This window comes from Lemur catta, chromosome 17, assembly GCF_020740605.2.
Source record: "Lemur catta isolate mLemCat1 chromosome 17, mLemCat1.pri, whole genome shotgun sequence".
NCBI classification, from domain to species: domain Eukaryota; kingdom Metazoa; phylum Chordata; class Mammalia; order Primates; family Lemuridae; genus Lemur; species Lemur catta.
The window spans coordinates 14416154-14430122 of NC_059144.1; the positions used below are offsets into that span (position 1 = coordinate 14416154).

At 41.4% G+C, this 13969-nt stretch overlaps 2 protein-coding genes across 4 annotated transcripts in view; both read right to left on the reverse strand.

The window, feature by feature from the left end:
• KAT14 (lysine acetyltransferase 14) overlaps positions 1-8401 on the reverse strand; it is a 35629-nt gene extending 27228 nt beyond the window's left edge. The window contains exons 1-3 of one of the 3 annotated variants that reach the window (XM_045529108.1): positions 7838-8401; positions 5901-6019; positions 1194-1315 (exon numbers count right to left, since the gene is read on the reverse strand). In XM_045529108.1, the coding sequence (XP_045385064.1) occupies positions 1194-1315; positions 5901-6019; positions 7838-8096 (500 nt within the window). In that variant the 5' untranslated portion in view covers positions 8097-8401. The remainder of the gene's footprint in view (positions 1-1193; positions 1316-5900; positions 6020-7837) is intronic. The other 2 variants (XM_045529109.1, XM_045529110.1) reach the window with 2 other exon arrangements.
• Positions 7591-12385, reverse strand: LOC123622609 (protein PET117 homolog, mitochondrial). The gene is made up of 2 exons (XM_045529111.1): positions 12191-12385; positions 7591-8574 (listed from the first exon to the last, which is right to left on the reverse strand). Exons 1-2 carry the CDS (start codon positions 12284-12286, stop codon positions 8425-8427), a joined length of 246 nt encoding a protein of 81 aa, XP_045385067.1. The 5' UTR covers positions 12287-12385; the 3' UTR covers positions 7591-8424.
• Between the last annotated feature and the right edge of the window lie 1584 nt (positions 12386-13969).

A 13969-nucleotide genomic window follows, 5' to 3' on the forward strand; every position in this document is an offset into this window, starting at 1 on the left:
AGAACTAAAACAACCTCTTTTGCAAAAATGTGCTGAATCTATTCAATGTTTTTTCCCAAAGCCTTCAGAAGGTCACCCCTCCTTTCAGCTGCCCTCTTTGTACTCTCAGTAACATGAGCAAAGCTGTGATTTCTCAGCATCTGAAGAAACAGAGGCTGTGGGGAATTCAGAATGAGGACAGGTACAAACTTCTTGCTCTGACCTGAAGTAATCAGAGCCTCTGACGTGACTTCACTGACCTAATTATGCAAGACTTATGAATCTCACATGGGACTTCAGACAACAACTAACAATCAGAATATCAAACAAAATTCACTAATGTAATAGCAAACTCACTAGTTCCTAATAGCAATAAAAATCTTGTTAGATCCACATGGACTTTTAGCTAAAACATATGGTCTCAATGTCTGTGCTCTGGCATCTCTAAGTCTGATGAACCAAAGTAGCAACCATGGAGGAATGCTAGCAGTGAAATCAAAGCACAGTTATGAAAACAGTAAAACAGTAATTAACAAATAAACCAGATGCATATTAATGTGCCTAGACTTTGCTAAGCAATATGAAAATACCAAAAAATAAAAACTACTTCCAGAGTTAACAAAAACTACTAATAACACAAGACCCCACTAAGAGCAATCTAAATGAGTGCAGTCAGTAACTGCCATTATTTTTCTTCTCCTGACCTCCTATAAGGTATTGAATTTTTTTTTTAAAGAAATAGGATTTTGCTATGTTGCCCAGGCTGGCATCACACTCTTGAGCTCAAGTGATCCTCCCCACCTCAGCCTTCTGAGTAGCTAGAACTACAGGCGTGCATCACCAAGACCAGCTTAAAAGAACATAATAATCCTATCTCCTCAATTAAATAGTTACTTATCAAACTCTCTATTTTTTAACATTCTAAGAATCTCTTCAAAAACATCATGCTCAGTAGAACCAACACTATCTCTGGAAGTAGAATGAGAGAAGTATGGAAACCCACACTTTTCTAATAAATATACACTGTCACTTTGATTTTTCATAAATTTTTTTAACTTAAAGGAAAAACATTTTCTGGCATTCAAAAATTCTTTGTAAATGCCACAAGTAAATATTCTAAATCTCTAACAGGGCTACATTAGGCTGTCTTAAATCTTGTATACTTCATTCTTTAAATATTCCTTCACGTATAATATTTTTAAAAATCACCTTACCTATTCCCTAGTAAAAAAGTCCAATGTTTCTCAATAAAAGCACAGATATCTTCTTTCCACCTGAAATAACCTTGACGTCCACTTCCTTCCAGAGACAAGTTGTACATTGCCAACATGACAACCTGAAACACAAACAAAACAAGGGCTGGGAGAACAGTGTGATTAGGGATGTTAATCTTGAGGGGGGAAAGTTTGTTCTGTTTTATATTCCCAGTAGGAATGGGATACAAGGAATGTATAATATCTTGGAATATTAGCGGTGTAGAATTTTACTGCCTTTTTTCCTTTCATTAGGCATTACTAATCCACTTAATTCTGTGCAGCTGTTATGTAGGTGTAACACATACAGGGCTGATGTGTACTTGGACTGATGGTTACAACAGAGTTGCCGTTCAATCAGTTGATAAATAGGCATTGTCTCAAACACTGCCCCTACCCTATACAATGCAGCCCTAAAGGAAGGGCTAACTACTCGGCCAGCAGGTGCCTACTTCAGCCAGCATTTTCTGACTGATGGAGCTACCTTTTATTAAATATTTTTAAAATGACCCCTGCATATTTACTTTTCTAAGGTCTTTAGAGAGTAAAAACAAGATTCTCTAAATTTTGGAGCTAAAAATGTCAGACACCATCTACTCAGTGATTTAGGCATTGTTAACCGTGGAAACCTTTCTTCAGATGAAATCAGCATTAGGCATGGGGCAGGGAACTGAAAGGCCTGGCCACTCAGCCCATTCTCAGAAGGCACCGAGACACCCCCAGAGCTGTGTGCAAACTCCTAATCTAGTCCACGCTTGTTATTTTACAGAGGAGGAACTCATGGCCCCAAATGGGGAGGTATTTTTCAGAAATATAAATAAGAGATGCTCACTGTAAAAGACTTCAATAATACAGAAAAGAGCAAAGGAGGAAGGAAAAATCACTTGAAATCCATCAAAAGTTCAGTGACTGCATTTTCAGACATTTCTCCTTGCATCTATATTCATAGAGATGTTTTATTTATGTAATTTTTTATGTAAATGGACAAAACTATAGGAGCTAATCAAAACCATGTTTTCAACCTAATAAACATCATGACTTATTTTTGGGCCAATGAAATTGAAAAAGAAACAGAGAATCCAGAAAAGAATCCTTAATCCTTATTTCTATAAGGTGCATCCCATAGCTGTTAGGAGTCTAGTAAATTGCAGTTAATGCCCCGACATGTGTTCACAGCACCAAATCCCCAATGGTCCTGTGGGAAGACCCACGACTATGCCACACAGACAGGCCCAGTAATTCTGATGCTTCTTCACTAGCCAAGTTCCAATTTCCCCCATCCTTAAACTTGTAATACTTGCAGTCTACCACACAATTAACCCCATAAACAGATTTTTCAAATGTCTTTCACTTATTTTTGTATCGGGTCTATACCAGCCAACAAACATCTTCCTTTAAATAGTTAATATTCTGGGGAGTTAGTGTTTAATGGGTATAGTTTCATTTTGCAAAGATAAAAATGTTCTAAGATGGACGGTGGGATGGTTACACAACAGTGTGACTGGATTTAATGCCACCAAACTGTACACTGAAAAATGGCAAATTATGTTATGCATATTTCATCACAATTTGAAAAAAGTTACTGTTCAATAAATACTTTAAGAAAATTACCAGCCTGAGCAAGAGCGAGACACCATCTCTACTAAAAATAGAAAAAATTAGCGAGGTGACGTGGCACATGCCTCTAGTCCCAGCTAATCAGAAGGCTGAGTGAGGCAGGAAGATCACTTGGGCCAAGGAGCTTGAGGTTACAGTGAGGTATAATGGCCCCACTGCACTCTACCTGGGGAAACACCAGTGAGACTGCTGAAAAGGAAAGAAGAGGAGAAGAGAGGAGAGGGGAGGGAAGGAGACAGGAGGGGAGGAGAGGAGAGAAAGGGAGAGAGGGAAAGAGAAAGAGAGAAAGGGAAAGAGAAAGAGAGAAAGGGAAAGAGAAAGAGGGAAAGAGAAAGAAGGAAAGAGAAAGAGGGAAAGACAAAGGGAAAGAGAAAGAGGGAAACAGAGAAAGGGAAAGAGAAAGAGAGAAAAAGAGAAAGGGAAAGAGAAAGAGGGAAAGAGAAAGGGAAAGAAAGAGGGAAAGAGAGAAAGGGAAAGGGAAAGAGGGAAAGATAGAAAGGGAAAGGGAAAGAGGGAAAGATAGAAAGGGAAAGGGAAAGAGGGGAAGGGAAGGGAAGGAAGGACGGAGGGAGGGAGGGAGAAAGGAAGGAAGGGAAGAAAAAAAGAAAGAGAAAGAGAGGGAGGGAGGGAGGGAGGGAAGGAAGGAAGGAAATTAAGACTGAGTTTTGCCCCGTCTCAGATTCTGAGAGTACCTCAGAAACATGTACTCACTGATAATCTCAGTGGTAGATATTTGTCTGTTATTTTATTTCTAGTACTTTCCTTTATATTGAGATATTTCATTACTTAAGTTAAAATTCACATATTTATTTGAAAATAACTTCTCATCACTTAAATTTTCTGTGCACACTATATACTAATATATAAAGAACCTGTTTTTTCTCCTCTCATGGAATCTGTGATCTAAAAGAATGAATTTCGTTTAGTTTTCTGCTCTCATGCTACTAGACCAAGCTCATCAGTAATGAAGCCAGCACTGTGGACCAAGGTATCCCCAGGGCCTAGCTCACGGCTAGCAGACACTCAGTGTCCACTAAAGAACACCTAGAAAAATAGTGAGCACAGATCACGGTATCTTTATTTGTGACATAAGAATGAGTCCCAGGACAAGAATGTAAAAACTCCCTATCCTTCCCAAATGCTTTCTTTTTTTTTGGAGACAGGGTATTGCTCTGTCACCCAGGCTGGTCTCAAACTCCTGATCTTAAACAATCCTCCCACCTAGGTCTCCCAAAGTGCTGGTATTACAGGCATAAGCCACCACACCCAGCCTCTTCCCAAATGTTCCATAAAGTTTCTCTTATACATCAAACTTGTTCACAAGGGTCACCAAGGAGGTAGAGGACACAGGAAGGGGCCTTTCAGTCAGGAAACCAGACCTCTTTACCATGAGTATTTTATAACACAAAATATGATTTTGTGTACAAGCATTTCTACTTATACTTTGGTAAATCAACAAATACAAAGTTTAACAAGACAGAAAACCCACATTCCAATACACTTCATCAATGGAATCTATTCAAGACAAACTGATTATCTTTCAGATCTTCAATGAAAGATGGGCTTTTTTCAGATACAACTGGAAACACAGGTCAGTAGTTTGCCTAGAACCAGATGTGTGTGAGCTAAGTTATCGCTTCATCCTACCAGGTTATTATTCACCATGTGTATGTCTTTTGGAAGTGACAAAATAATTTGCAAGTTACGTTAGTCTAATTAAATATGCCCATTAAACCAATATATATATTCTGAGCAATATAGACAAATGCCAAATTTCTTTTAAAAAGAATCTCTACAGAAAACTCAAATTCTTGAAAATACAACTTACACATATTTGCTCTTCTTCCATTTTACAGCTTTTATGAGAAACTACTTGCAAATCAAATACAAATCTGTGTGCACATATAACAATAATCTATTAATATTAATATGACCTTGCCCAGACACAGTATCCCACGGACACTTTGAGATAAATATCCCAATTACAACATGCATAATACTATACCCTCAATAAAAACTTCCCTTCATTTTCAGGTATGTCAAAAAAGGCTTCCTAAATTCACCACTGACAGATTTCATTACATGTCCTAATAAAGCACTGATAATTAAGATAACAGTGTAAGGCTGCTAAAGCAACTACAATTTACAAGGAACACTGTAAGTGGCTCACGTGGTATAATCTAAAATCTTCTCATTACCCTGTTTATGTTCTTCAAAGCAAAAAGTGCTATGGACAATTATCCTATTTATGTTTATTATCTAAAATAAAAGTTTGATGTCAGTTGCCTTGGGGCAAGGGCCTTAGCTGGCTCCCTCACCACAGTAGTCTCCAGACCAGAATAGCACCTGGTTCATTATAGGCATTCAGTATTTGTTCAATGAATGAACATAAAAAACTGAGTAATATACAATTTATCTGTTTTTTGAGCTTAAAAAATATACATACATTGGTACCTCATTATACATATTACACATATTAATATAAAAACAAAATCAAAAAAATTTAACATAACCTGGGGATCAGTAAAAAGCTATTGTTTAGGCTATAGTTGGCTTAAAGTCGGGTGTTGGTATTGGAGATGGTTAAAAGTGAACGTAAGGATTTATCAAACAAAAAATATTCAAACATCTCTGAGATCAAATGCAGAAAAGCTGGGTTATATTAGTTTTTGCAATCAGTCACATTACTTCTTCTAAATCTATTTTCAATATAGCCATCTTCACATTTTAAAAAATGGTTTTACTGTTCTAAAAATGGCTACCAGAAAAATGTGAACTTCATTTTCAATTATAATCAGAGCTTGTTATTACATATCAATGAAATCATGTGAGATTTTCGAGAATCTCAAACCCAATTCACTAAGTTAGCAGTGAGTATTTTTCACCAAGAACTCCTTTCTCCACATAATCGGTATCCAATTTTCATTGTAAAATAAAAAGTGCCCCTCAATACAATGCAAAAGCCCATACATGTTTCTCACTCTCGATAGTCATTCCGACAAATCCCTTGGAGGATCACCCTCATGACTCTAGAGAGAGCTTTTTACTCACTTGCTGCCATGTCAGCTTCAGCCTTTCGTACTGCTCCTTGCCATCTGCTGAGCAATCGGAACAAGTAAACCTAAAAAAATTATCACCCTTAAGGTAACTGAGCTGTTCCCTCAGCTGACCTAGGAGAAAAACAAAAAGTCACATCATAGGTATCTACAGCAGTGGTAACCCAAAGATCTAATTAGTTTATCAACCAGATTTCCCAAGTTTTGTTTGTTTGTTTGTTTTTCAGCCAACCCACAGAGCAAGCCTGTGGTGAGGAAGGGAATAAAGAAAGATTTTTATTCTTCTAACATCAAGTGTGTGCCCACTAGGATCTGTGGTTAACTTTTAGGAGAAAGGTACTGGAAAAGCAGGTATTATTGCTCTAACTGGATTTTCCATCTGTCACATTTCTGACTCCTACAGGCAGGTCTCTTCACATATTCTTTCAAATATCTGAGCTCCCACCACATGCCACCCACTGGGCTAAGAATCAGGACTATAACTTTCAAGACAAACATGGTGCCTGCTCTCACAGGTTTACAAGAAAACAGGTAATCACAACAGCACAGCAATTCTCCATCCTCACTCTCCATCAGAATCACCCAAGGAGTTGCTTTGTTTTTTAAATATGCCTGTGTCTACCCTAGACGAAATGAATCTATCTCTTAATCAGGGCCTAGGCCTCTGCATTTTTTGAAGTTGCCCAGGCGATGCTGAAGCTCTGTGAGGCATGAAAACCACAGAAGTAGAATGAGATGTGTATCACAGGGCAATGTGAGGGCACATAAGAGGAGTGCCCAACCTATATTAGGAAGATGGGGGGAACGATTAGAAATTGGCCAGATGAAGAAGGGTGCCTGTGTGTACGGGGAAGGGCATGGAGGCTGTAGAGATGCACATTCCAGAGAGGAAACAAAAATGTGCTAAGTCCTAGGGATAAGAAAGAACTGCTTGTGGAGAATAAAAAGTTTGCCCTCACCGCAAAGTTGTCTGTATGGGGATAAAACAGGCTAAAGTTAGCAGGGGCCTGACCACAAAGGGAGGTTTATAATTTATCCTGTGAGGACAAAGGAAAAACCATGAGATGCTCAGGCAGAACCCAGAATCAACAAGCAGAAAGAGATAGCTCAGAAGCAAAGACTAGCTAATAAGTAGTAAATTCTAGGTTTGTTTTCTGTGATGTTACTATTAATTTGAATAGTTGAACCCCTTTTAACAAAAACATTTCCACATACCAGAAAATGACGCATTTCACAGTAACATATATATAAAGTTCTCTTAGTTACGAAATCTATACACAAAGTACATATGTCTTTACCAGTCTCTTGCCTAATGGAAAAATCCTGTTTTGGTATGAATCCTATGACGGCTGCCAAGCCATGCTCCTCAAGAGCCAGGAAGCTAGCAGATGCAAATAGCAAGATTGAGGCAATGAGGGAGCCTGCGTGTTATGTGTCCCTTGCCAGCAGATAACGGGGACCAGCAAATAAGAAAAAAGACTCGTCCTGGAAAAGGGCACAAAACACCTTCAGTCTGCCAACTCTGACCTCACTGCAGTATAAATAGCAGTTTTCCATGTAAGTTAACTAAAGGAGTAATTTTTATGAACTTGAACATTAATTCTACACTGACACTAGAATTTGGCCCCAAATCTATAATATGATTGTGTTAGAAAAATGTGGCTAATTCTTTATGCAACACAGGATTTCCAATTTTCTTATTTTTATTGAGTTACCATCAAGAATGTTAATTTACCAATGTGATAGAGGTTGACAATTTTTATTAGTACAAATGTGTCTATGTTTTATATAAATTTATAGTTGATCAAGTAAATAATAAATATAATTATCCTTTTATTTGCATCTATTTTACATTCATGTTTCTTTCACAAGTTAGAAAAACAAACCTTCACACAGGAATTGACAAATCAAAGGAATTGAGAAGCTCCTTACTGGCTGGTATCCATTTTTGGCACTTGTCACAGAAGTAAGACAGCTGCTCCTCCATCCAGGACACATCTCCTTCGTCGCTGTTGAGGGAATCCCCACTCTGGTCATGAGATAAGTCCACCGATGCCTGATCCTCTGATTCAACAATCAGGAGGGTCTCTCCCTCCACTTCCCCCTCCTCCAGCCCTTCCGAGGTAGATGTTCTGGTGGCTTCATCATCATGCCGACTTATCAGACTACTCAAGTGGATGTTACTATCCATCCCTTCCTTCTCACAAGTCCAGAAGTGTTTTTCAGTAACAATCCTAAGCTCTGGACACTGAACTTAAAGGGGCTTCTACCAGGATCACACAGACAGAAACTCTTCAGAAGAGTGTCTGCCCATACCTTCACTCAGACACAAGGGATTTATAAAGCAGTAATTTAGAATATATGATCCACTGTCCTTTATTTGATCAAATTTTAAAGGACAGTGACAAAAAAAAAAAGTCAAGATATCACTAAGCTATTCTCCATCAGCACACACACACACACACACACACACACACTCAGTGTTGTCTGTCCCACTGATATTTCATATTCATTTCAAGTCATGTTTTTTGAGATCCTTTTGCCAATAACATCTTCTCTCTTTCTGCTTCAAGTTGCTCAGTCAAAATAATCTGTTCTTCCAAAAGACGAATGTTTTCTTTTTTCCGATTTTGCCTCTCAATGTCTCTGATCACTCCGTCACGAAGCCTCTAAAAACGTAAGAAACAGATTTCAGTAACACCCAGAACAGGTGGTTCCCATCCTTGTGCCATTCAAATCCAAGGAACAGTGTTACCAAAATACACTTAAAACTTTCAGATTCCAAATACCCAATTACTATTTTAACTTTCTGTACAAATGTAAAATGTAATAAAATGCAACGAAGAAGCAATCAAATAAATTTGGTAGCGTGCAGTTATTACTGAAATGACTTCTTACCATATTTTAAGACATTCCTGAACATTTAGTACAGAAAACTTAATGTGAAATAGCAAAAAAGAAAAAGCTGGCACCATGTTGAATTTTAAAATTTAATTGATATTTGATGCTTTAAAAATCTGACAAAGCCAGGCGTGGTGGCTTGCACCTGTAATCTTGTAGTCCCAGTTACTCAGGAGGCTTAGGTGGGAGGATCACTTGAGGCCAGTTCATGACCAGCCTGGGCGATATAGTGAGACCTTGTCTCAAAAATAATTAATAATAAGATAAAATAAAAACTGGATGAGTTACTATGGCAGCACTGTGAACTACTCTCCTGTTAGCAATTATCCTAGCTGAACAATAAACATCAAGAGGAAAAAAAAGGGGGTTACTAAAATCTGAACAAATTATTAAGGATACAATAAAGAACCTGGCTTCTTCTAGCATGTAAAGTGAAAAAGTAAAAATCATACAAAATTATTAATCAAGTATATAACAGAGGCGGGAGCATCACTTGAGCCCAGGAGTTTGAGACCAGCCTGAGCAACATAGCCAGACACCATCTCGACAAGAAATTTTAAAATTGGTTGGGCATGGTGGCGTACACCTGCAGTCCCAGCTACTCAGCAGGCTCAGGCAGGAGGATCACTTGAGCCCAGGGGTTCAAGGCTGCAGTGAGCTATGACCACAAATAGAGCAAGATCTTGTCTCTTAAAAAAAAAAAATTACATAGCAGACAGAGAAAGAAAAACAAAGAATGCTACTACCAGAGGTAGAAACAAAGACCCATCAATGGTGGTTACCTTGATAAGCACTAAAAAAATCAAGTAAAGAATTCCAGAACGTAGAATTGGCACCTAAGACGAGACTTTTAAAAACATCCATTCAGTCATTACTAATAACTAATATTTTAAAGTTTATAGCTCACACAACACTCTAATTGAAGTTTTTAACAGTGGCCTTATGAGGTAAAATTAACAAGGGTAGGGCCCCACAGCCTGGGTATGTTTGATTTTCTAACAATTATCATATCTATTTTTAAAAACTCACCTAGTACCTACTTGCTGGACCTCCTGCAGGCCTATAGCTTCACTCACTATTATGAGAGACCTGGGAAATTTAAGAGTCCTGGGACTGATAGCTGAAACCCAATTTTCTTGAACGCTGCACCCTTGACAAGATCCCCAGAGGGACAAACATGGAGGTGCTTATTTCAGTCCTCTCACCCCTCAGGTCTTTCCTGTCCTGTGCTCATACCCTCCAGCACACAAAGCCCATACCATCCACTGGAGTCATTCCTTCCACACCTGCCTCCCTGATCCTACCCTTCCCTCTCAGAGACATTAGCATATGCGTATAATCTTGCACTCCATCCCATCATTTGAGATCTTCCTCCAGGTCTCAATGTCTATGCTGATTGCCTAGCACATCTTTCCTGTGACTTCCACTTAACTACCTTACTAACCACTCCTCTTACTAGCTACTAAACTGCCTCCCTTACTATAATAACTTCCAAAGACCTCTTCACTATTCTAACCTCTTCACAACCCTAACACCTAGAATTCTGGCTCCTCATATAGTACTATTTGGTTTTTGCAGGGTTACTGTAAGGATTAAAGATGATGTATATAAAGTGCTTAATATAGTACCTGGCATATGGAAGATAGGAAACAACAATCATTAATTTCTTGCTTCCTTGAACCTTCTGGTAAACCTACTGTGTCAATCAAATTTGTCCTATTTCCCATTGCTAGAATGTAAGCTCCTATTGAAGGACTACAGGTAAAATAAACGCAGGTTATTCTGGTCAATCTTTTCTTCATCTCTAACTTCCAAATAACCACTTTTTCACTCTTTAACACAATAGTTCTCAACCTTGGCTGTGTGTTAAAATCCACTGGGTCAACTTTATAACATACCTACGCTGGGCCCCCACCCCCAGGAGACTCTGGCTTAATTTGTACGGGGTGGGGGCCAAGCCTTAGTCACACAGCAAAAACTTCCCAGGAACACCTGATGAGTAGCTAGGGTTCAGAACCAAGCTCTAACGCATCCCTACCTAATTCTCTTCAAAAATCACTGACTTTACGGACCTCAGAAATACATCTGACATACCATCCTCTACTCCATCTCAAGTTTTCTCGGGATCACTATCTTTTTTCCTTTTCCTCCTAAGAAGGGGAAGTCTCCGGTCCACTATTACAAAAGCTACGCTCTTAGAACCACACTTTAAACCCAAATCTCCAATCTCTTCTGTGCCCTTTTCATCAGTCATTCCATCCCCCTCCTCAAAATTCTTTTATCATCACAGGCTTCCTCTCCTCTGATTTCCACAGACTGGGAACACCCAGGACAAAGACCCCATCTACTTCATCTCTGTATACCAAACACAGCACAGCCCAAAGCTCTGGACAGGCAAATCAAGAAAAGACTGTTTATTCTTGATTCATCCAGTTCATTATTTCCACCCTGGGCAAACTAGTTTCAACCCCAACAACTGTCAAGGTGCTCTCTGAAAGCTCACCAACGACCTACTTGCCCGTTCGCACACTCAACGTTCAGCACTGTTGTGAATCATTTATAGACTGTGCAGCACCTTTGTTTCTTTCCCTTTGTATTTCCCAAGTACCCAGTGAGGTACCTGGTCATACAGTGGTCACAAAACGTTTGCCAATTTGAATAAAAAAGAAAATATGAACTGCGAGAGACAGAATAGATGGTCAGTCACTGATCAGTGAGTCACGTATATTTCCAGAAATAAAAGCACCAAAAAGAAAATCTGGAGGCTGGTATCATTCCCAGAGTCTACAGTTTCCATAGCAAAGCGTGCATTTAAAAAAAAAATACAAAAGGCACGGAGGGTGGGTATAGGGGCGCCTCCTTTACCACGGGATAAAATCATTAGCACTTAAACACATTAGGCTTTAGCCCCAACCTTGGGCCTGGGGGTGGGGAAGAGGCCAGTATCTTGCTGAAAGCACCCCAAAGAAAGCCCTTGCCTGCCTTCTATCAATACTTTCTAACGACCCAAGTGAGATGCTGAAAGGTGGCTTCACTGCAGACTGGCTGTGACTTGAAAACAGAACCGCTGGGCACCCCAAGAGCGTGCGTTCGCGGGAGCAAGGCCCGCCCCGCACTGGGGTCCCAGCCGCTAGTACAGGGGATACCCTGGCCCTCCGGGCTGCACACGCCGCGGGGAGCCGCGGAGCCCAGGGCCCAGCCGGGCGGCCGCTGCGCCGCAGTCACAAATGCGTGGCGGCTCCGGGCCACGCAGTCGCCGGGCAGAAGGGAGACTGAGGAGAAAAGACACGAGGAGGAATGTGCGAACCACGCGGGCAGAAACCACAGGAGGCCCGAGGCCGCCGCCGCGCACAGGCCAGGGAGAGACGGTCACGTGACACCGACCTGCTGGTCCTGCCGCTGCTTCAGATGCACGCCGGCCACCGTGGCCGCCGTCAGCAGCACCGAGAGGCCCAGCACCACCTTCGAGCTCCTCGACATCCCCGCGCCAGCAGCCGCGACCTCTTCCGCCCGCCCGCCCGAGGCGCCGGGGTCACCGCCCAGTGCGCCGCGCGGCCGGTTCGGGCCAGGCTCGACCCCTCGAGCGCAGAGCCCCAGCCGTCGTGTGCGCCGCCCGCCGCCGCCAGGCTCGAGCAATCGAGAGCCGAGCATCGAGCGGCGTCCCTGCTCCGTGGGCGGCAGAGTTGGAACACCCCCAATTCTAATTCTAGAGAGCTCCGGCCCGAGCTGGCCCAGCACCTTGCCAGGGTAGGAAGTTCCATGGCCTGAGCCAGCTCAGTGTCGCCCCGCACCCCGCGCTCTGGCGGCAGGGGATATTCTTGAAGGGCCAGCATTGCCACGGGGGTACCGTGCCGAACCCCTCGCAGACCAGTCCTTCTGAGCGCCGGGCTGATCCAGACGCTTTGCCCAAAACCCTCTTCGCCCAAATGCAGCCCCTCATTGCCCATTTGGCGGGGCAGGTGCCACCAGGAGATCGCCTAGTCGGGCAGCTTCAGAAACGCGGGTAGAGTTTTTGCTTGAGGATCCCTAATTAGACTTTGTAGACGCGGTCACTTGCTTTCTCTTCATCGCTCTGGGGCCACTGGTCAGGCTCTGATTTTTCTAAAAATTAAAAAGCCTTCTGGCTAAAGAGTATGCTAACTGGGCAGCAACACCCCCTTGTCTCCTGATAGGAAAAGCGCTGAGTGGTGGGTCAGGAAATTTACCCTGCCCCTGTCGTTGCCCCTGTAATCTTTTGAGATCACTTGTACGCCCTTGGAGCCTCAGTTTCCGTGCCAGTATTACAAGATGCCTTATACCCACACTACCAGGAAAATAAATGATAGAATGAAGAAGTGCGCTGGGAATAGCGTAAGAAATTGTGCAGGGCATCATTTTCACGTGTCCCTTGGGTAGAAAGAGGCATGGCCTCCCCCAGAAACCTTTAAGTATCTGATAGGGCAGCCAAAGAAGAGAATGATCATTCAATCGTTCTTTCCCTCTGGAATCCACAAGGAACTAGCTTCTTCCGATGGAAACAGCTACAAACGATATTGATTAGGAGGAGGTCTTGGTTAGCCTCACCAAGGGCTTCTCCAACATTCATCTCTCTCATCAGAAAATAATGTCAATATTGTATTATCATTAATGGAAGAAAAGAGCTGTTAATCCTTTAAGTATAATTTCGACTGCTGTAAATTTATGAATCATTGTTAAAAATAATGGCTTTAACTGACAATACCACATGTTGGCAAAAAATGTAGAACAGTTGGAACACTTTGCACTTTTGGCATGAATGTCAGCTGGAATCACCTGTCCTCCATGACCCAGCAACTTCACGCCCATACACAGACCTAGCAGAACTGCATGCATAGGCACACAAAGAGACATGTAGAAGAGTGTGCATAGCCACACAACCACAACAGGCAAAAACTGGAAACCACCCAAATGTCCAGCAGGAGACTAGACAGCAAATTATGGTGTTTCCACAAGATGAAATCCCACACAGTCTTGAGAATGAATGAACTGTTGCCATACAAAATGATGTGTGAATTAATCTCACAAATGTAAGGTTGAGAGAAAGAAGTCAGGCACAAAAAAGTGTTATCTGCATGTACTCACCATCAAATTGGTTTCACTGATCATCACCTAAGAGCACATTTAGGAATAACATTGATCGGGTGT

Coding starts and splice junctions, on each gene's coding strand:
- LOC123622609 (XM_045529111.1), bottom strand. CDS start 12,286: ATGTCGAGGAGCTCGAAGGTGGTGCTGGGCCTCTCGGTGCTGCTGACG. Junction 8,575..12,190: donor AGCAGCGGCAGGACCAGCAG/GTCGGTGTCACG, acceptor TTACGTTTTTAG/AGGCTTCGTGACGGAGTGAT.